Source organism: Oryzias latipes, chromosome 17 (genome assembly GCF_002234675.1).
Source record: "Oryzias latipes chromosome 17, ASM223467v1".
Taxonomy (NCBI): domain Eukaryota; kingdom Metazoa; phylum Chordata; class Actinopteri; order Beloniformes; family Adrianichthyidae; genus Oryzias; species Oryzias latipes.
In genome coordinates this window covers 2,547,260-2,568,963 of record NC_019875.2, presented here as the reverse complement: position 1 = coordinate 2,568,963, position 21,704 = coordinate 2,547,260, and the positions used below count along the sequence as shown (strand labels likewise).

The window sequence follows — 21,704 nt, the reverse complement described above, 5'->3', positions numbered from 1 at the left end:
TACTACTTTGGTTGTTCCAGCTATTAGCAGCAAGGAAACATAGATGTGATTCAGAACTACCATTACACCTCCTTCAGTTTGGTTTCCTCTCTGAGCTGCAATTTCCAGCCGTTTTAGACCTTCATTACAGCTGACAGAAAAAAACCAAAGTGCAATTAGTCCAATTAAAGACGGGAGCATTTCATTTCACTGAAGCAGGTCAGGGCTCTGCATTTGTACACCGACTGGAGAAGCGTCCTAATGGAGCAGGGCCCTCGTTCCAGTTTATAATTGGATCTGAGTTCTTCCTGTTATGACGAGGAAAAGCGAGTAAGCCCTGGCTGCAGCCTGCAGAATGGGTCATCGTAGTGGAATGCTTTGATTGCAGAGGAATGTGAACACGCTGTGGAATGTTAACCCCGCCCATGCTGAGCCCGTCTGCTGTGGAGTGTTAACCCCGCCCACGTTGAGCCCGTGCCTTTGATTCACCTTCGTCAGTGCAGTTGTGATTGCAGGAAAGGGGAAGAATCAGTGGAGCACATTTTGTGTCATTGGTAATTGTATGAGGAAGGAAGAGAACAGAGGGGAGGAAAATTTGAATGGTGCAATGTCATACTCCAACACAATAGGTGGCGGTAATGCATTTCGTCGTTGTTGCCGGCCGCCATTTTAAATACATAAGAAGACGACGAAGTCAGTGCTGTTTTTCTTCTGTTTCCACGCGCAGAGAGACACTTTGAAAATGGAGGAACACATCAAAAAAAAAACGGTAAGTTTATGAAAAGAAAACTCTTGTTGTGATTATTGCTTGCTTTCCACCACAATTGTTTTTTTACAAGGCAAATAAGGCTATTATTTCGTATTTTCAAATGTATTGTTCTTTTTTCACCCTGCCGTTCTAACTACGTGGTTCACGTTTGCATGAAGCTTAGTTAGTTTAGCTTTCGGCTCTCCTGCCTGGAAGTTTTGTGTAAAGCTATTTGTGTTTTTCAATGTCGGTAAAACTTTGGTTTTTTTGTTTTTGTTTATTTAACCTGTATTATTTCTGTATTTATATAGAGACACGTTACAGTTTTAATCGACGGCGACAAGCCAACGCCGATAAAACAAAACAGCGTCTTCTCATGTCCATTTTGCTGTTGCAAGATGGATGCAGAGCATGCAATGGTCCTCCACATGGAAACTCATTCTTCTGTGAAACACAAAGGTACATCCAGGCTGTGTCCGAATTCCCACCCTAATCCCTAAAAATTTAAGTACGGGACTATGTATGTGTATTACCCTGTATTATTTTGTAATTAAAATCTAATTTCTATGAGCATTTAGCACGGCGTTGAAGTTGGCTCCGGATATTTGTTTAAAAAAAACACAAGACCTGGACTGCTCAAACCTGGATTAAATTATATTTTAGATAGTAAATATTACATTTAATACAGTTTCTGATTCAACTTCAGCTTTGTCCTTAGTCTTATGAATGTGAAGAGTGTAAGACAGAAGTAAATAATATTTTCCTATCATTCCTCATTTAGAATTCACAGTCATCAAGTGTGGCTTAGGATGCCGACGTACATCCCACTTTCACTGTTGCTATTGTCCAGCAACAGTGCTCAATAGGTCACAGTTTTTAAAACATTTGGGAGCACCTCATCAAGAAGAAACACTGAGATGGAAACCAGAGGCCAGAACAGTGGCTCCTCCTCAGCACCTTGTGGCACCACCACAGCCCTCTGAGCCCCCATCACAGCACCTTGTGGCACCACCACAGCCCTCTAAGCCCCCATCACAGCACCTTGTGGCACCACCACAGCCCTCTGAGCCCCCATCACAGCACCTTGTGGCACCACCACAGCCCTCTGAGCCCCCATCACAGCACCTTGTGGCACCACCACAGCCCTCTGAGCCCCCATCACAGCACCTTGTGGCACCACCACAGCCCTCTGAGCCCCCATCACAGCCAAAAAAATTCAAGGAAAGATGTAAGTCGCAAACAATTACTTGTCCTCATTGCAAATTGGATTTAAAAAAAAAACAACTTAAAAATGCATTGCAGGAGGAAACACACGGAGCATTTTCAGTCAGTTTCCCAAGAAAGATTTTTAGCCAGTCAATGTGTGGATGCAAAAAATGGTGTGTTTGCTGTTGAGAAATCATTCAGTGGTCCATCAAAGCCTGTACACGTTGTGAAGAAATCCTGGGGGGTGAGTCATAAAATTGTTTGTGAGGTTGACCAGTGCCAGCTCAATAGGGACTTTGCCCACAGAAGCGGAATGATGTCCTACGAGTGCCACCATGTCAGATCTCTACAGTACTGCCCACGAGCCGACAACCAACATGTCATTCTATCTGAGGAGACATTGGAAAGGATGGTAGAGCAGAAATGGTTTGGGGAAGAGCGGAAGGCCAGTTTGTTGCACTGTAAAAAAAGGGCAGATGCTGAGGGTGTGCCCCTTTCGGTGCAGCTGACTGTGGGTGGTCCACCATCAAAAATTCACATCTCTGTCTTTGAGCCAAAAATCACATATTATAGTAGATTGGGCCGATTGATAGTTGGATATGACCGAAAACAGAACAGCTGGCATTGTTCATGCTCTAAAGCAAGACAGTCCTGCAATCATAAAGCCATTGCAAAATGGCACCTCTTTGTCATAAATGAGGCATTGTTTCAGAAGGTGAAAAGTACTGAGGCACAGTTACCTCACCAATCTCAGGATTCCAGCGAAGATTCAAGCAACAACATATTCAGTTATCCACCAAATGACAAGTCGATTTTAAAAATGCTCAATTACCTTTTGACATACAAAAAGCTTCTAGCAGAACTACCCAAGGCTCTCATTGAAAAGTCTAGAGATGGGAGAACACAGGACAGTTTTCCTAAATACCTTATCCCAGCAGAAACAAAATGCGTCAAGTGTGAATACCCACTTGGTGAGGAAAAAATCATAACCTCCAAAGCCAGGATCCTAACCAGCACAGGTGTAGTTGAAGGTAAGTACTGTTACGAGTACATCCACCACCTTGTCATCTTGGGTGTGTTTCAGTACATGAGTCTTACGAATTATTTAATTAACGTGAAATTGCATATAACAAATAACAATAGTGTATTGTTGTTTCTGTTTTTAGGTGTATCAACATACAGAAAGTCATGCCTCAGGTGTGGCATGATATATCGATACCAGCAGTGGGAGGATGGCATCCACAACTTTGATGACCATGTAATCTTGTCTTTGCATCTGTGCCTCATGATAAGAAATGCTTTACAGGTGATAAAATATATTCTGATTATTTGCATGCTTGGAAAATTGTTAATTGAATAAAACTGTTTAATATGAAATATAATTACATTTCTCCTGTCATGTTAATTTATTTCAGACACACACGGCTGTCAGTAAAGTCATCGAAATCATCGAGACCACAGAGAGGGTGTCCTTTCCCAACAAGGAGAGGATACTTCATGCCTATCTTCACTTTGAGGCCCTCACAAATCATGACTACGCATTCACCTGTGTATCATGTGGATACAGTCCAGCTGTCGTTGTAATGGATCTTCACAAAAAAGGTGTCTTCAGTTTGCCAGGTGAGTTAAATAAACTGTTAGATTCCCTTATACATGATAATTTAAAACCAGCTTATCCTAAGTTAATAATATAATATACTATTCTAATAAATAATAATATTGCTGCCTCTAAAAAACATACACGTGTAGTGATCTTTTTCCGGGCAGTGACTTAATTTTCCCCGGGCTATCACATTTTTAATACTTAATGGCTGTTGTTTAACAGTGAGTGAAATCCAAAGCCCCCCGGATGATTACGATGGTCATGTCGACATAGTGGACTTTCGGGATGCTGTGGCCAGAGAGATGCTAAGTCGTGGTTTGATCCCAGGTAAGCAAGTGTAATTACACAACAAAATGTCATGTTTTCTGCATTGTTGGTGCTACAAATGGATAAATGATTACTAATACTCATCCCATTTGATCCCAAAGTTGGTAGGAAGAACCCTTTCATCGTGCCCCCAAGCTATCATCACTGGTCACCATGGATTGGCCCACATACCAGAAAGTCTAATTCAGTCCTGAACACTGAATATGAAAAAATTAAAATACCCAAGGAATCCAACCAAGAGGAATATGACCTGATTAACGAGGAGCGTCTATCTGATGAACTTCTAAACTTAAAGGTAAATGAATATGGTACAAAATCCACCTGCTGACCAAAAATTATGATGTATTTAGCAGATTCTTAAGAATAATTACTGTCTTTTTAACACAGGTGCAGGAAGTGAGGGCACTTTGCAAAAAGTGTGGTGTAGACAGCAAAGGCTCAAAAATGGATCTTGTCCTTAGACTGTGGGAGAAGATGTCTAATAGGTCCAACTACAACAAGGTGTTTGAGAAGGTTTGGGGTGCCTCTGGTATGTTGAAAAAAAGCTTATTTGATCATCAAATTTATTTATTTATTTATTGTTTTAACTTATTGAAGAAATTCATTTGGATTACTGATGTAAACATTATATATTTGGTCTGTTGTCTTACAGGTGGATGGGCTGTGATCACATGTCCGTGTGGAGTTGTGTACTCGGTGAAGTTCAACCTTAGAGCTGAGAGTCCACGTGACTTTGTTGACATGTTGCTGTCATGGAAACATTTTCCTAATGTTGTAGTTTATGACTATGCGCGGGGACTGGCATTGCATGCTAACCGTAGGCAGCCAGGAGTATTTGGACCTTTTCATGGGAGGTTACTAGATCCAACTCCGGAGAACATCCAGCAGGTCTCAGAGGGCAAGGTTCTTGTGAACATGCCATGGCTGAGAATTTCACAGATGCCAGCTGAAAAGGACGGACACCCTCTCACCGGATCCGCACAGCATTTTGCTTTAAATGATGTTTTCCATCAAGGGAATAGTAAAGACAAAACAGATGCTCTAAGGAAACTTGAGCTTGTGCCTGAGCTTGCTGGACTTATTAACAGCCAGTGTGTGGAGCAGCTGTTCTCAGGAATGAGGAAAAATAACTATTTTCTAAACATGACAACCCCATCAACCCATATATTTCTTCAAAGAAATATACTCCATCACTACAATATGGCAAAAAACCAAAAGGCTATGGTCCAGTATGGCCACTGTTATGGCTGTGGCCGTATTTGGTTTTGGTTTGTTCTGTTTGTTCTGTGTTTTGTGTATTATTTCTTTATCAGTGTGGGACTTGTGTTTTTTGTGGATCTTTGTTTGTATGTCTGTGATTATTTTCAGGTGTGCTGGCAAGGGTGTGGCCTCCATTTGGACAAGCTGGTGGAGGCAGCCTTTAAAGCCACCACTTGGACCTCCAGCCGGTGAGAAGGGTGCCTTGCAGCAAAAGCCTCCACTGCAGCTTGGCCCTCTTCTCCATTTTGTTTTGTTCTCCATTTTGTTTATGTCTTCTCCACTTGTTTTAGTTTGGGTTGCTCTTTGTAGTTTTGTCTGTGCCCACTCTGTTTAGTCCTTTGGTTTATGATTTTGTTTAAGTGAAGCTGTAGGGGTGAACCGCCATTTTGTTTAGTACATGTTTTCTCCTGGTTTTGTTAGGTTAGGGAGGTTAGTGTTTTGTCTTTGATTTCCCTTTTCTTTTGTTGCAGGTAAGATTACATGTTGCAGTTAGTTGGGGTTTTGTTTGTTGTTTTGGCCTGGGTTCACCCTGAAGCCTTTTAGCTTCACTTTTAGTTATTGTTGGATAGTTTGTTTATATGTAAATAAATTTGTCATATTTTACGGAGACATTCGTTTGGTGTTTTGTGTTGCAGTCAACTTGGTAGCAAAACCTTTACTTTTTTATGTTATGCCACCAGTCACCCCTAGACACAGAAGGGGGCGTAACACCACATTGTTCCTGCGGTGAATATGCAAACTGACATCCATGGGAGGGTTGTCTTAGGTATGCTGTTTTATTAAGTGTTCATGTAGTTTTGTTTAAATTTTTCATCAACTCAATTTACAATAACGTTTTTTAAAAATTTCGGCAGCTCCTGCCCGGTCTGGGACGCAAAAAGGAACCTCTGGCAGTGACCAAGAGGAAAAACCACCACAGGAGTCTCGGGAGTGTCAGTAATTGCCATTTACATATTGAACAGACAAAGTTGAAATTTTATGACTGATTTCCATTTCATTGTTATTTTTAGTAAACCAAATAAATGAGCAGAAGGATGTCACCAGTATCCATGGCTTGTTACCTGACATTGCATACTGGGGTCAGAAACTTGTTGAGGAACAGGAACAAATGGTAGAGTAAACCTGCAGTTAACATCCACACACGCGTCCAACATGTTGGCAAGCTTTCCAACAAGTAGCCATGTTCTAATAGAGGCTTTTTATTGGAACCCTGTCCTGAGTGTGTTACGGACTTCACTTTTATCATTTATGAATATTTTTATTTATTTTATTTGTTTGTGTAAAAAAATGGCAAGTTTTGCTGTTCCCTTGAAAATTTTCCTAAAATTATATGATAAATTAGAAATGTTTAGTGCTTAAAAATTCTGCTCTGGTTATAACTAACACAGGTTATAGCTTTTAAAGATTTTTTTTTCCTTTAGTTGAACCAGGTCCTGGATGAGAGCAAGAGTCCAAGAGACCACATTGCAATGGTGGACAACACGATTTTGACTCGTTCTGACTTTTGGAGTCTGGGTTTAGAACAGGATGTTGATGGGATGGTAGGCAAAGAGAATATGCTGTGACAATTATTCATAAAAAAATTGTGTTTTAAATTAAAACCCCTTGTGTTATATGCTCTACTAGATCCTCAACAGTTGTCTCAAGGTCATTGAGAAGGTAATTAAGCTCTTTCATGAATTTAAATTATCATCAATTGCAGCTGTGAAGATGACAATCACACTTTGTCCATTACAGAGAGTGGAGCATGTTTTTGCTGCCAACAGTCATGTCACTGCCACTTGGTTCCCACCAATATCAGCAAACCCGATGGAGCACCTTCCGGTAATTTGCCATTTTCTCATGTTTTTGTAAGCCAATACTGAGTTGGATATTTTAACAATGTTTTGTTATTGATGTTTTTTTTAAAGGACAATGCAGCCAGTCTGCAGTGGATCATCATCCCTGTCTTTGTTCCTGGGCACTGGATTCTCTGTGTAAGCACATTTGTAATTTCTTTACTTATTAATCCAAAAAACATAAAAGCGATTGTTATGCTTTTAACATTTAACAGCTACTGAGGCCACAGGCCAGAGAGATTTTCTATTTAGATCCCTTAAGTGGCAGCGGTTGGAGAGATGACAGTAGAGCACATCCAATCAGGTTTCTCGCCGGGCAACGTCTGTTCTGGACAGTGGTAGTTCAGTTTTAAACCACTTGTCGTATTTTATTTTTTTATTTTTTTAAAGATTTATGGTTCTGTGTTAATTGAATAATATAAAAAATATCTAATCATTAGGCCTGCACAATAAACTGTAAATTGTTATTGCGAAAACATGATTTGCAACACGCAAATTCGTTGGATATTGGAATAAATGGTTCCTTAAATGTTAAAACTGTCTTATGGCAGCTAGAAGTACTTAACGACTATCGTGCATATTGTGCAGCCCTACTATTCATTTTTAATCGTTGAACTGATGGAAACAGAACCATAGATCCCGTTTGAGTTGGGCAGTTCTGTTTGAGCCCGTTTCAATAAATGACTCAAGTTCCCACCTTTTCCTGAGTTCGCTTCAATTGGAGTTCTTGTGTAAATATATAAAAATGCTGTGCTTTTATTTTCTTTTAACTTACAATGTGCTTTTTTCCAGACACATTGCACACCTCCTCTCCCCTGGACCCTGGAGGGCACTTGGCAGAAATGATATTCCGGTTTGATTTGTCATTGCATCAGCTAAAATTTTCTATTTGATTACTATCCTTTAATCAAAACATTTGTTCACATACTCCCAGGGTCTGGCGAAGCAAGGGTGCTCGAACAACTGTGGCGTGTTTGTCATAATGGTAAGACCAGGGCTTTTCAAAAACAAATGATTAGAAATGATCATGGACATTAAATGTTCTCTTCAATAAAGATCAAATAAACAAATACCTAACTTTATTACAATGTCAATAAGGTTTTTATAATGAATTATAACATGCGCTGGGTGAAAACTGATTGGCTGCAGTGTGTGCATTAAAAAGTGAAAACAAGAATTAAGGACTAAAAACTGGTTAATATTTATATCTTTTTTGTAAGTGACCGTGGTATATAAAGATAACATTTAGAAATGTCACATGGATTAAAAATAATAACATGTACTTTTTGACTTTCAGTACGCTCTGTACATTGTCACGGGAACTAAGTGCGATTTCAGTGAGGTGTGTGTAAATTCTGGTCAGTTTGTGTCGAGTCAATTCAAGACACTTGGGTTGAAGCACAAACTGACGTACTCTGTATTTATTTATTCAAAGGAAAACATGAAGCAAATTAGGAGACGGTGGTGTCTGCACCTAATAACAAACTTTCCAATGCCGTAAGTGCTCTTCATATGATCACACTTATAAAATCCTTAATATTTTACTACATATTTTACTGAAAACTCTGAATTGACCTTTTTATTAAAATTTTGATGGTGAACATTCATTTTCATTGATTCACCAAGGTCTGAAGAAGAAAGAATGCAGGCCAGAAAAAGGCGTCGGGAGGAGCGGAAACTCCAGGTGAGAGGAGCTCATTTAATTCATGAGGCACATATTGAAGCTCTTCTTTGAGGCTGTTGTTGTTAATCCCTCTGCCACTTTCAGGAGGAAGGTGCTTCAATAAAAAAGATGCATTCTGAATCCATCTCAGAAGGTACTATTGAAGTTAGAGCTGTTGTACACATACATAGTTTTCTCTGCTTTCAGTCTCTGATAGATTATTGAGGTGACCTGAGATGCCCCTTCAAATATAATATAATATTGTGTTTATTATAAAAGTTTAGGAGATGGGATGTCCAGGGTCTTTTGTTAGTGTCATTTCTATCTTTTAATTTTCATTCTATTCTCTTTGTAGGGGAAGGTGACATGACAAGCAGTGGGACAGGAAGGAATGTATGGATCCTCTTGAACTCAACATTTGTCGCCTTCTCCAGTATCTGCTCTAAGAATGACCTTTTTTTCTGTGCAGGAAGAAGATGCTTTACTGCACGGCACCATTGAGGCAGCCAAATGGTGCCAGTTGCAGTCCTTTCAAGGAAGATGTTCCCTGCCAGATGTTTTGAAGGTGGATCAAGAACAACAGAAGGATATTCTTAAAGAGCTGCAAACCTGCTCCCTCATGAGCGAAGATGAGAGATTGATGGAACTGAGGGAGCTTTTCACTTTTTCTTTCCAGTTTTTCAGCGACTTTGAGGCCTTTTGTTCTGAAATTATGGACAATAAAAAATTAAAGGTCTATGTTTGTTTTGAGGAACAATAAATTCCAGTGTCTGCTGTATTTGTGTTCTGTTTTATTTTTTTTATATTTCATATTGGTATATGTATAATGCTATATGACTGTAGCATTACATTCATTCATCTTCTATTCAATTTCATTCCTTTTGGGGTCACAGGGCTGCTGGAGCCTATCCCTGGCACTTGCTATTGAAGGCAGGGGACACCCTCGACAGCTCGCCAGCCTGTCGCAGGACCACAATCACCTATGGACTTTTTAGAGTGACCAATTTACCTATTAAGTATGTTTTTGGAAAGTGGGAGGAAGGCACGGAGGAAACCCACACATGCATGTCTAGCATGGGGTCAGGGTTTTTTACTTTAAATGTTTAACCCACCTGAGACTATACACTCCTTGAGATGTGTGAGACTGAGCATAAATACACAACAGTTATTACACAATATCTGTGGAACCTACGTGTGATAAATATTTTATAACGTGATATAATTTTACATATAACAATAAACCATTGATCAGTAAATCACAGACTGTAGAATAACTAATAACTAATGTTATAGTCAGCTGCTTTGCTGCCCTTTTCTCCTGTAGCCATTTATAAAAGGGGGCATTTTTCTAGAGAAAATTATTAAAACATGATTGTACATATCCTAAAGGCGGTTAATTGCATTTATTTACGTCCGTTCAAATACACAAACTTGTGGAAATTCCACATTGCTCCATTGTCTAAACATATTTTAAGTGCGTCCAAGGATAAAAGTCCACATACATTCTCCTGGTCTGTGAGGCCAGACAAAATTCATTAACTCCCTAATACATGCACATGGAAACTTGTAAAAGGCATAAGAAGGCAGGAATCATGGTAGAAATTCCCTAATTCAATTAAATATGTTTATTTTATTTTAGCGCATACAATGAAAAAGGGATCATGAATACAAAGAATGCATTAGGATAATACTAAACTTTAACAAAAAAGACTAAGCTAAACTGATATTCCTGCCCTTAGACCCCCCCCTTCACAGTAAGGAAAATCTCCTTAAAAACCCGTAGGTGGCAATATTGCACATGGAAACTTGTAAAACCACCAAAGAAGAAGACGGCCTCAGCATGGGCGGGGCTAACATTCCACAGCGTGTTCACATTCCTCTGCAATCAAAGCATTCCACTACGATGCCCCATTCTGCAGGCTGCAGCCAGGGGTAGTTGGGAAAAGCTGCAGAATCTGTGCTGGGGGAGACCTTTGCAGGAGAGCAGGGAAACAGAAGGTATGGGAAGCATCCCAGCCAGCTTTGAAACAGAGATTGAACCGATAAGCGCTTCAAACTCCCTTTGTAGTTTGGAGTAAAAACAACTTCACACAAACCATATTGGATATGTGATGTTATCAGAGGAGAAACAAGTAAAGCTGATATGCATGAAAATGGGGCAGCACTGCGACTGGCGTGGTCGCCTGAAAGCATTACACTTTGAATGTGTGCTGCGCCTTTACTCAGTAATTATTGCTTGTTGAAAAACAGGGAAAAAAAACAAAACATGTGCCAATAATGACTGGTTTGCATGACGTTCATTTACCTTCAATAAAACCAATTTAAAATTCAACTGACCTCCACTTCACAGTCCACCTATACCTCTGCCTGGACACCAGACATGCTGGATATTTGATCGGGTGTCAGACCAAAACCTAAAAACATACATTTGCCCATAGTTTCCTCGTTTATCGTGGGAGTTTCATTCCATAAATAACCCACGATAGGTGTAATATGGAAGTAGGATTATAGATTTTTTAAGTCTGTAAAACTCCTCACCTTATACAAATATCTCAGACAGACATGAACATCTGACACGTTTCCCTCTTGTTTATACTCTCAAGTTCATTGAAAAATAACTTCAGTGTTAAATGAATGAAGGCAAAAGTCGGATTGCGATAGGAGATTTATAGATTTGGTCAACTGAACACGTTCTGTACAGGAGACACAGCACAGAGGAAATTGGATGGCAAAGTCTACAGCCAATAGGGATGCAGAACACAGTGACTGTAAATAAATTAAAAAGATGCAAAACAGTAAGACTGTGTTAGGTGAACCGAGGGAACAATGTATACGGCAGAGACGGTGCCAACATTTTGGTGGAAATAGTTTCTTTGCCAGCTTCAGGTATGAATAATTGCAATCCCAGAACGTGCTGACGCAGACGTCATCTGTACATTGACTTAAAGTCAATATATAAATATATATAAAGTCTATATTTCTATCTACTGTACTGTTAATGCAGTCTTTTGGCCAAATGAAAAAAGCTGTGTCCTTTTTTACGACATATTTTCTGCAGGGTAGCTGGAGTTCAAAGTTGTGGGTGGGACTGTTGGCGTGGAAGTAAGCCTCCGCTGATATCCCATCATCCCTTTGTTTACACTCTCTCCCGCTAGCTCACAGTCCCCAACAACTCCAAGCTAACATTACCGGTTAAACAAAAATAATGAGCCATATTGGCCCCATCCAGCTGTACAGGATTGAGCCAATTGCCAGCTTGGACAAGGACGACAAAGACGTATACGGATACATTTGCCGGCATGCTGGTGCATCGGCATGGAGCAGAGCAGGGAGCTTTTGGCCCGCCCATTTTAGCAGCAGCTTCACAACTGAGAGCTACATCAAATGATGGGTTTTTGTCTGCTCCTGATCCATTGCAATTTGAAAAAGAAATATTCAAAAACAGTCTTAATCTTACATTCTTTTATACATGTCCTCCAGCATGAGGAAAATGCTACAAGAACATTTTAAAGGGCCTATATCATGCAAAATCTATTTTTTAACATTTTAAGTGCATTACAATTTCTGACTGTTCCTCTAAAAACCTCCTCTCTCAGCACCAGCCCCTCTCAACCCACAGAAATGGGGGGATTCTCACGATCTGACGTAGACCTTCCTTCCAAAGCTTAAGCTTTCATTTCATATGCACATCCATCTTTGCAAAAGTTCAGATGCTTGGAGAAACTCAGGCACGCTGCTGAGGCTGACTCTATGTTGATGTCATGAAATGGGCGGCACCCACACATAGCACAAGGTGGAGCCCCAGAGATCGAGGCGTCTTACTTCTGGGCTGGAAAAGAACTACCGTATTTTCCGGACTATAAGTCGCCCTTTTTTTCATAGTTTGGCAAGGGGTGCGACTTATACTCCGCAGTGACTTATATTAGAGCTAAACTGAAATAAACATTGTTAATCCTCCTGTTATGTTCATTTGTGAGGAACATTGATGATGTTCCTGGGTCAATTTGATGTATGAGGTATGTTAAGTATTAAGAGGATGTTAAGTGACTCAGAGAATCAGCAAACCTTTTTTTTAAATAAGATCTTGAAGGCTAACATCATAATATTCTATTTTTCAATGATTTCATAGATTCAGAAATGCAATAAAAATTACTACATTCTACAAATACAGGATGAAAACAGAGTATTAGTTGGCCAATGATGCTTCATGAAAGGAATAAATAAATAAGTATGAGAAAGAATTACTGTGAAATTATGAGATAAACAGTCTGCTATGATTGTGTCATATGAGGTTGTGCAAGTTATTAGTTCTTGGTCTCAGATTTTGTCAAAAAAATTTCCCGTCAAAATGCGACTTATAGTCTAGTGCGACTTGTGTTTTTTTCTACTTTATAATGCATTTTTGGGCCTGTGCGACTTATACTCCGGAGCGACTTATAGTCCGGAAAATACGGTAATATTTAATTAAAATGAGTTCTTTTGTGTGCCAAAGGTAATATACCCTCATATCCATGGATATTGTTTACTAAAAAGGTTTAGCATGACATAGGCCCTTTAAAAAAAACAAAAACACTATTTTTATTGGAGTGGGTCTCCAACAGTAAAACTGCCCTTCAAATTGCATTTGGTGTGAACGCAGCTTTAGAGTTTAAGAGACAAAAATCCAACTGGTATTGAACTGAAGTACTAAAGAATTTTAGTTTACAACAGGTTAGTGCTTGGAGAGCACCTGATGTGAAAGAAGAAAGGTCAGACAGAAGGATCATCGTGCAATGACTAAATATTATTGATGCTGAAGCTAAAATAAAAACATTCCAACTCTGCTAGGAGTATGAAAGGAAAGCAGAAAATGTACAGAAAAGGCACAGCGTAATCAAATAACGACAACTCAAACAACCAAGCCCCCCCCCCCATTCCTGCTCCACAAAACCAGCACACGCTACAGATGCCATCATGAATTGTTACGGCAGTATTACATGTTGTCGGGCAACTGTGACGCCTTTAGAGATGGGGAAACAATGGATGGGCTCAGCAGCTCTCTTTGTCACGTTCATAAAGGCGTCTAAATGAGTCAAGTTGATGGAAAAGCCAACGTCTTCCACTCCACCAGAGAGAACTCTGTTTGACTTTTTTGGAGCAAAATGTTCTGGGATATTTTAAACTCAATCTGATTGCAATATAAATGAAAATGTTAAAATGTGACACTTTAAAAGTCTTGGGGGGGGACTTTTGAGCATTTTTTTTATATTAAATAATAATTATGAGTGTCTATTAAAAACTAGGGATGTGGCAAGAGTATGGCGATACGATACGTATCATAATACACGCCATGATGTGACATAATGTATGCCCCGATATATCCCAAGACCTTAGCCCAGGGGTGTCAAACATACGGCCCGGTGGTTAAGTCCGGCCCACACATGAAGAGTAAAAATCATAAGGATGTTTAAAAAAGAAAGCAAGTTTCTAGTCCATTCCTGTGGCGAGTTATGATTTTTTAAGAAATAACCGAAATGCACAATTCCGCCACTAGGGGGAGCAAAGGAAAAGCTTAACAGTTGAGCAACATAACTCTGCATGTGCCAAAAACGAAACCTAACAGCTCTGTGTCTGGGTAGGCAGTAGTTTGGTTCCCTGTGAGCCTCCCCACAGAAGGATGATCAGTAGTGACACCCTAATGACCAAAATGTTGTCAATAAGAAAAAAAAGGTTGAAGTGAAGTCCTGAGCTTTCCAGGAAAATGGAAAGCGTTTTATTTGTTCACGGAGCTGAATGCAAACCTGCATGCTTGGTATGTCATCAAAAGGTTCTCCAAGAATATAACATTCAGCAACACTATGAGACTCTCCACAAAGAAAAGTTTCACCATTTGCAGTTAAGAAAAAAAAAAGATTTAGCAACTATTAGCTGGACCGATTAATAACCATCTGGATTTACTGCAGCAGTAACGTCAGTGATGGAGCAGTGAAAGCTAGCTACCTTATTGTAAACAAGTTGGAGCAAACATCCAATCCATTTTCTGATGGTGAACTGATTGAAAAATGCTGAAGGCTGCAGAAGTCTTGTTCCCAAAAAGCAGTCGACCTTAAACCTGAGTCTGTCAAGAATTACGATCAGATCTAACATCTCTGAGGAAACATGGGCAGCCATTTGAAGGAATCCAGTCATTTATTGTATTTTCAGTCACTATTGATGAAAGCACCAACATCACAGATATGTACAGCTGTGTATATTTATTAGAGGTGTTGCAGAGACCGTCACAGTGGAGTTTCTGGAGTTGATGGACACAACAACAACTGATGACATAGTCAGCTCTCTAGTTACTGTGCTGGACGATGTTGGAGTGAACTGGTCACATGAAGTAATTTGTGTCACTGATGGCGCTCCATCAAAGGTCAGGAAGAAGGCAGGTGTTGCCACAAAATTCAGGCAGAAACCAGGAAAAGATTCTTATAATAATGAATGATAATAATAATTGACATTTCATTGTGTTTTGCACACCTGAATGACAGTAAATGTGTTTCTGCACAGGATCTGAATCCTGATATTAACAGTCTGGTGAAGTTTCAGGAGAGAAAGGAGGTTAACTCCAAACTCTTATGTTCACAAATTTTTGCAAGTTTAATTTAGTGTAATTTTGTCATCGTTTGGACGTTTACATTTTAGGAAGATTTTTCATTTCTTTCTGTAGCCCCTTTTGAATTTATTATCAGGATTGCTTCAGTGTCAGATTTAAAATATTCAGTCTGTATAAAATTGAATTAACCAATATTTTTCAAAGTGAAATTACTTTTATTTAAGATCCATTGGCCTCTGTGAATGAATGTGTAATAAGAAATGATTAGGCTACCATGTTGGTTGAGGCGTGTTTTCCAATTAGGTAAAAAAAACAAGAATAAAGCTTTATTTTGCCTTTACGCAACTGGTCCGGCCCACTTGAGATCAGACGGGTTGAATGTGGCCCCCGAACCAAAATGAGTTTGACACCCCTGCCTTAGCCGATCACCGCTGGCTCCATGTGTGTGTGTGTGTGTGTGTGTGTGTGTGTTAGCCTGGGGGCGGTGCTGGCAGTGTAGCTGATGGGATGTGCTAAAAAGGTGAACAACAACTGAAAAATGAAATATCACGATATTTCAGAGAACTGATTTTTTCCCTACACCCCTACTAAAACTGAACATTTAAGAAAAATGATGAATAGCGGGCAAGCACAGCATGTTTTAAAATGTGCTGAACGAGAGTTATTGAATGCACTTTTAGCTTTAAGATACTTGAGCTTATACCTAAAGTATGAAGAGGCTCTGTGCAAAATGTTGGAGTGGTGCAAATCTCATGAATCTTACTCCAGGCTTATTTTTCACAGTTCTATTCCCATCTATGAAAGACTAAGTGTCATATTCTTCCAGCTGAGCACAAAAGGCAATCAATTCCTCCTTCATGATCAATTTTCAAACGATTGGCACGTCTGTAAATTTAAATAGAAACTACCTAAACGTCGTACCAAACCAGGGTTTCTGAATGGTTTAACTCTCAACGCGCCTTCAATAGACAAGCGCTTTGTACGTTTTGAAAACTGACTTCAAACGTTGCGTAGCGGAGAGTTTTGACCGTGCAAGCCCGAAAAAAATGTGCATTTCAATTCAATTAAATATGTGTTTATATGGACGTTTACGGAGCAAACGTAGTATAACTGAGCTTTTTCCTCTAAGAATTTTGAAGTTTAAAATATGCACCAAAGCCTCAGCGACCTACTAGAAACTTCAAATTCTGTGGTTCCAGAAGGGATTTCAAAGAATCCTGGAAGGAGCATTTCAGCTTGTATTCATATTCCTTCTTGATGCACCATGAAAGTGAAGGTAAAGACCCCACTGCTGTGGTTTATGTGGTGCAAACAAAAAATACAACAACCCAGCAGGCACTGAGGCAGAAAGTGCATGCTGATAACCTAAAGCCCAAGCCTCAGGTGGTGAAGTTCTCCTTCCTGCTCCCCACACAAGCAGATTGGACCAGACTAATGACCCCATGTGGTTAAAACTGCTCTAGCTGGTGATTGAGCAAAGATGAATGTTCAATAGCAGCTCCTTAAAAAAGATTCAGGAAATCAAACTTTAAAAAAAAAAGGTTTAAACCTGACAGCAGCTTATTCTTCTGTTGTTTACTGACAGATGCGAGAGACAAAATGAGCAACATGCATTTATTCAGCTTTCACCCAGAGCCATCATTTGACGATCGCAGCACAGCGTTTGCGTCCCGGGGGTAGAGCTGCAGAGCTGCAGGGCTGCAGAGGCGCCGAGCTGCGCTGAAGTGTTTTTACCTTGGGAATGCGAGCGATGATATCGGGGTATTTGCTGGTGTTGTCTTCCTGATTCCGGCTGAATATTCGGACTTCGCCGCTCTCCAGAATGTGAATCTGTGGGGAAAAGGTGGGATGAAAACACACTGAAAAATACATGGCTCAAAATGTCACTACTATACTACAGCTGGCATCTTTATGGCCCAAGTTTGACTAATAAAAGCATGAAAAATACATGTAGGGAGAGAAAAGAACAACAAGCCGAGGACAAGAGGACGGGTAGTTCACACTTCATTGGTCAAACTACCAACAATTACTGTTCAAATAACTAAAATACTAAATCAGGCAGGTATCCAGCCTGTTATCCTCGTTACTATAATGATAAAACTGCTACACTTCAGCAAAAACACAACCTTTTTGGACCACAGTAAAGCTAACATTGAAGATGTTATGAAGTGATTGGATGTCCAGGGAAACAAGCCTGCGGTTCATCTAGAAATCCTTTCCCAGGATAATTACCTAATGCTTGCAAAGAGAAATCTGACTTTTCCCCCCTTAACCTCCTGGAGGATGCTGTACCTTCTCCACATGCAGCTCACAGCTAATTTAAAAATAAAACTGCTGCTCTGAATGTTCAGAACAAGCTAGGATTAAATGTTCACAATAGTGTAGCAGAAAAAAAAAAAATTTAAAGAGTTGGAAAAAGTAAAGACTTTTCCAGACAGATTTCTGTTCACAGGAAGAGCTTTTCAGGATTCAATTGCTGTACAGTTAGTTTCAGTGCAACAACACAGAGAAATGAACGGAAACATAATTCAATAAGTTAACATTTTTTGTGCGTTCTTGATTTTACTTTTAAGCTAGTTTTAGGTCACATTTCTCTAAGCGAATGCAGAGTTATTTATAAATCATTTTTTAAGGCAGCTAAAGTTTTCCTTTAGCATTAAAGACCCACTCTGATGAAAATGGTGTATTATTGGTTTTAAGAAAAACTGGTATCAGCACTGAACACACAAACAGCAGTGAGTAACGTGCTCTTAATTTGAAGGTTCACCTCCCATTTCAGCTGTTTTTTTATTAACTTTCAGTTTTCGACAAGCTTATTAAACTGAAATAGAGAAAAGCACAGACAGTGTGATTTCACCAGCTGTAAGGATGGCAGATACGGCATTCTTATGACCACACACACACACACACACACACACACACACACAGAGCAGTCATTTTCTGTATCTTGAGTCCCTCTGCTGGACGTTTGAGGTAAGGTCCACTGCAGTGAGTCCACAGTGGGGAGAAAGAAACCAGAGGACAGCGTTTTATGGCTCTCTGCCTCTCCTTTTCCAGTGTTTCTCCCTTTCTCGTTCAGCTCAGTTCAAAGGAACTTTATTGGCATGACTGTCCAAAATTAACAATACGGCTGCGGGCGTTGACTTTACAATCTCTCTCTGGCGCAGCCTTTTCTGCAGCTCTCAAAATTTCCTCCTCCTCTGCGCCTCCTGTTGTGTCTTACTCTCTCCCTCTCCCCCTCTGATGTGCCTTCTTCTCCGTCTCAGTGCTTACTCCCCACACACCCCCCTCCTCCGGCCCACAGTGGCAATAGTCGCTCGCTCTGCCCACAGGCCAAGGGTGACAGCAGCACTACTGTTTATCTTAAAGCACGGGCACAGCCACACACACAGCAAGAGTCACACAACAGCAATACTTTGTACTGAAAAAGCACAGCCTGAAGCCACAAGCATAGAAAATTCAGCAGGCATGTGTAAGGCAGCAAAAGAAACACACACACACACACACAGACACACACATACCTGTGCGCGCTCTCCGTCGTATTTGTACTCGCAGGTGAACGCCGCCTCGTCAAACTTCTTCATAACCTCTCCAACACCTTTAGTGGGGTGAGCCAGCATGGGCCTCAGCGGGACGCCTGGAGCAGAAACAGGAGAAGATGCACTGAAAGGGACCTGAGTGGCCGTTTGTGAGGAGAGCCCCCCCCACTCGCTGAGCCTGGAGGAGACTGGCCTCAGTGACAGAGGAGCAACACTCAAACCAGTTCAAGAGTGTGAAACGGGTCTGGGGGATAAAACCCAAACATGACACCCCTGCTGAAGTTTGTGCCCTCATTCCACATGAAACTTCTCTGACTCACACTCCTGTGGGCTGCTGAGCGTGGCTTTGAAGGCAGCACAAAAGCATTTTCATTAAAGCTTTAAAGGAAGCAGCGACACAACAGAAGAGCTGTGCTAAATGAACACTGGAATGCAGACATCCCCTGGTACGTCGGCCTGTGGATCGTTACTAAAGCAATCCAATTTGATTCACCGATCAAACCATGATTCTCACTATTTAATCTAAAGATGTCTGAATGAATGCATGATTTATTTTAATGGCAGTTATGAAAATGTAAAAAGCATTTTTATTTAAAACAGGAGATTCAACATAACTGATAAAAACACTGATTTTAATGAGAGAAATGGTATTCATCACTTTCAACAGTGTCAACTTTCTTCTGTCAACCTCCTGCTTGGCTTTCGCAGTAAACAAAACCCAAACATCACTGTTCCTTCCTGTCGTTTTACAACAAATCCTGAAAATGTTCTTCACAATTTTTCCCCCCTCAGTTTTTCTGACTCCAGTTCCAGTCGATGGATGATGACATGATGGTAAATGAAGGCACAATAACACCTCAATGAAAATGTAACAGCTAGAAAACACTCACATTTATCATTTATCATCATTTATTTTTCTTCCAGTCACAGTAGCACGTGTGCTTTTGTTACGTTTATATGCACCTAAAATCCACCACTATTCTCCCTCTCTAATAATTACATTAGATCTATAAAGATCGCAAATTGGCGATCTTGGATGTGGCAAATATTCATAGTGGTACTTTCGGGAACAGATCTGAAATGTCATAGTATTCAGATAGTCGTTCCAGTCCTACTGGTTTCTGTGTGGATAAGGCCTGTTGGGATTTTTAGCCTTACTGGCCAACGATGGCCAAGCTGTGCTGCAGCTACTTTAAACTTTGATAACGTTCCTTATCGCACCCCGACAACTGCATAATTGCTGCCTGATTTGAGTTTGGTGTTATCTTTCAGTGATAAATGACTTTGGAAAAAGCCAACTGGTCTCAATTGAACGGATCGATGAACACACACGTCATCAGATCCAGACGCGCATGTGGATTGGCTGCTTACCTGGAGTCAGCTTGCAGTGATTGGGGAGCTGGTCAATGCCCTCCTTTAGCAGAACGGGGAGGATGATGTCGTAATTGGGCATTTCGCTGCACGCAAAGTAAAGAGGAGGGGTTTGTGAGGGGAAACAAATCAATAGCTTCCAAACAGCGAGGGAGCAGGATGAGCAGAGGGGTAGGAGGGCAGTGGACGGAGGCGGGGCTGTCCCGTTTGAGCCTCACTTACCAGTACGTCTGCTTGAGAATGAGACTCTTCTCTTCGATCCAGGCCCGCCTGCTCTCGGCACTCATCCCCTTACTCGCATCGATCACAGCAGGAGGGAAATCTATGAAGCACCAGAGAAAAGAGCTTTTTTTAAACACACTGAATATTAAAATGTAACAAGACAATCTGATGACAAAATATCACCCCTGAAGGATACATATTTAAGAGTAAAATAAAAAAAACCTGAATCCTGCAAACACACAGCTTCAATGTAAAAAAGGGAAGGGTTTGCCAGTGTGTCAGGAGTTCTGGAAGGTCACATGATTCAATGACAGCCAGAAGTTCAGATCTCACTATGATTAAAAATGTATGAGACATGACAAGGCTCCATCTGCCTGGATTGATCTTTTAACAACTACAGCAGACAGAGGGGGCCATTTTTTATTTATTTACCTGCAGGTATGTTTAAAAAAAAAAATCTGGACTCTTTTCACTTTGACCATTAATTCATATTCAACCACTTATTCCCCGGTCCCCGAATTAACTCCTCGTTCGGCACTACTTAAGTGGTTACCAGGCAACAAGTTTTAATCAATAAGACTGCTGTCTGCGGCGTCGATGGCGACGGTTTGGCCGCCTCTGAAAGCAGGTGGAGTGAGGTGAGGCTGTGGAAATGCTCGCCGGCAGCTAATAAATTAGGCAACACGTTTGTTGGGAAATGAATGTGAAGTCAGGTTCACACACAAGGCTGCTGTTTCTCCTTCAACGGCAGGGTCTTATTCTAGCTCCAACACTCTCTAGGATGCAAATGGGATCTTCAGCTGTTGTCACGAGAGGAGAGAATATTTTATCGCTGAATTAACAAGTCCTACATATAAATAAAGCACCAAGATGCTCCTGACTTCTGTGGGAATATAAAGAGAGGTTAACACAACTCGTGTCACTGCAACTATTGATAGTGAGGATTCTGCCTTCTACAAAAGATTTAAACAAGTCAAGTGCAAAGATGCTAAAGAAATCTGGAGGAAATGTTTCTCCAAAGAGCATCAAAGCTTCTGGACTTCATTCAAGTTTAGACGGAGGAGGTTCATTGAATTTTAATGCAAACTAGACAAATGTTCGCCGCTTTCCTTTCTCTTTTAACGGCTAATGTGGCGTCACCCATCGCCAAAGTGAAAAACAAATCTATCTGTAGAAACGTGTAATGAAGGCTATTTATGAATCCATGGATAATAAACTTGGATGATTTATAGAAAAAACTAATAAACATACATTTTTTGAGGATTTGTAATATGTTATCAATAAATGGTAAAATGCTAGATACTTCTATAATGTTTCACTACATTCTTAGAAAGCCCTATCCCATTCACACACACACACGCACACACACAC

The 21,704-nt window shown here is 40.4% G+C and overlaps 2 protein-coding genes across 2 annotated transcripts in view; one reads left to right on the top strand and one right to left on the bottom strand.

Moving 5' to 3' along the window:
* Positions 1-21,704, bottom strand: part of lig1 (DNA ligase 1) — a 74,382-nt gene that overhangs the window by 31,615 nt on the left and 21,063 nt on the right. The window contains exons 15-18 of the mRNA XM_023964901.1: positions 20,334-20,433; positions 20,112-20,197; positions 18,723-18,838; positions 16,936-17,031 (exon numbers count right to left, since the gene is read on the bottom strand). Of these exons, the coding sequence (XP_023820669.1) occupies positions 16,936-17,031; positions 18,723-18,838; positions 20,112-20,197; positions 20,334-20,433 (398 nt within the window). The remainder of the gene's footprint in view (positions 1-16,935; positions 17,032-18,722; positions 18,839-20,111; positions 20,198-20,333; positions 20,434-21,704) is intronic.
* Positions 301-9,385, top strand: LOC110016692. Its single transcript, XM_023964902.1, has 10 exons — positions 301-748; positions 1,039-1,186; positions 7,754-7,814; positions 7,896-7,946; positions 8,259-8,303; positions 8,397-8,458; positions 8,588-8,645; positions 8,730-8,778; positions 8,980-9,017; positions 9,094-9,385. Exons 2-10 carry the CDS (start codon positions 1,104-1,106, stop codon positions 9,382-9,384), a joined length of 738 nt encoding a protein of 245 aa, XP_023820670.1. The 5' UTR covers positions 301-748; positions 1,039-1,103; the 3' UTR covers position 9,385.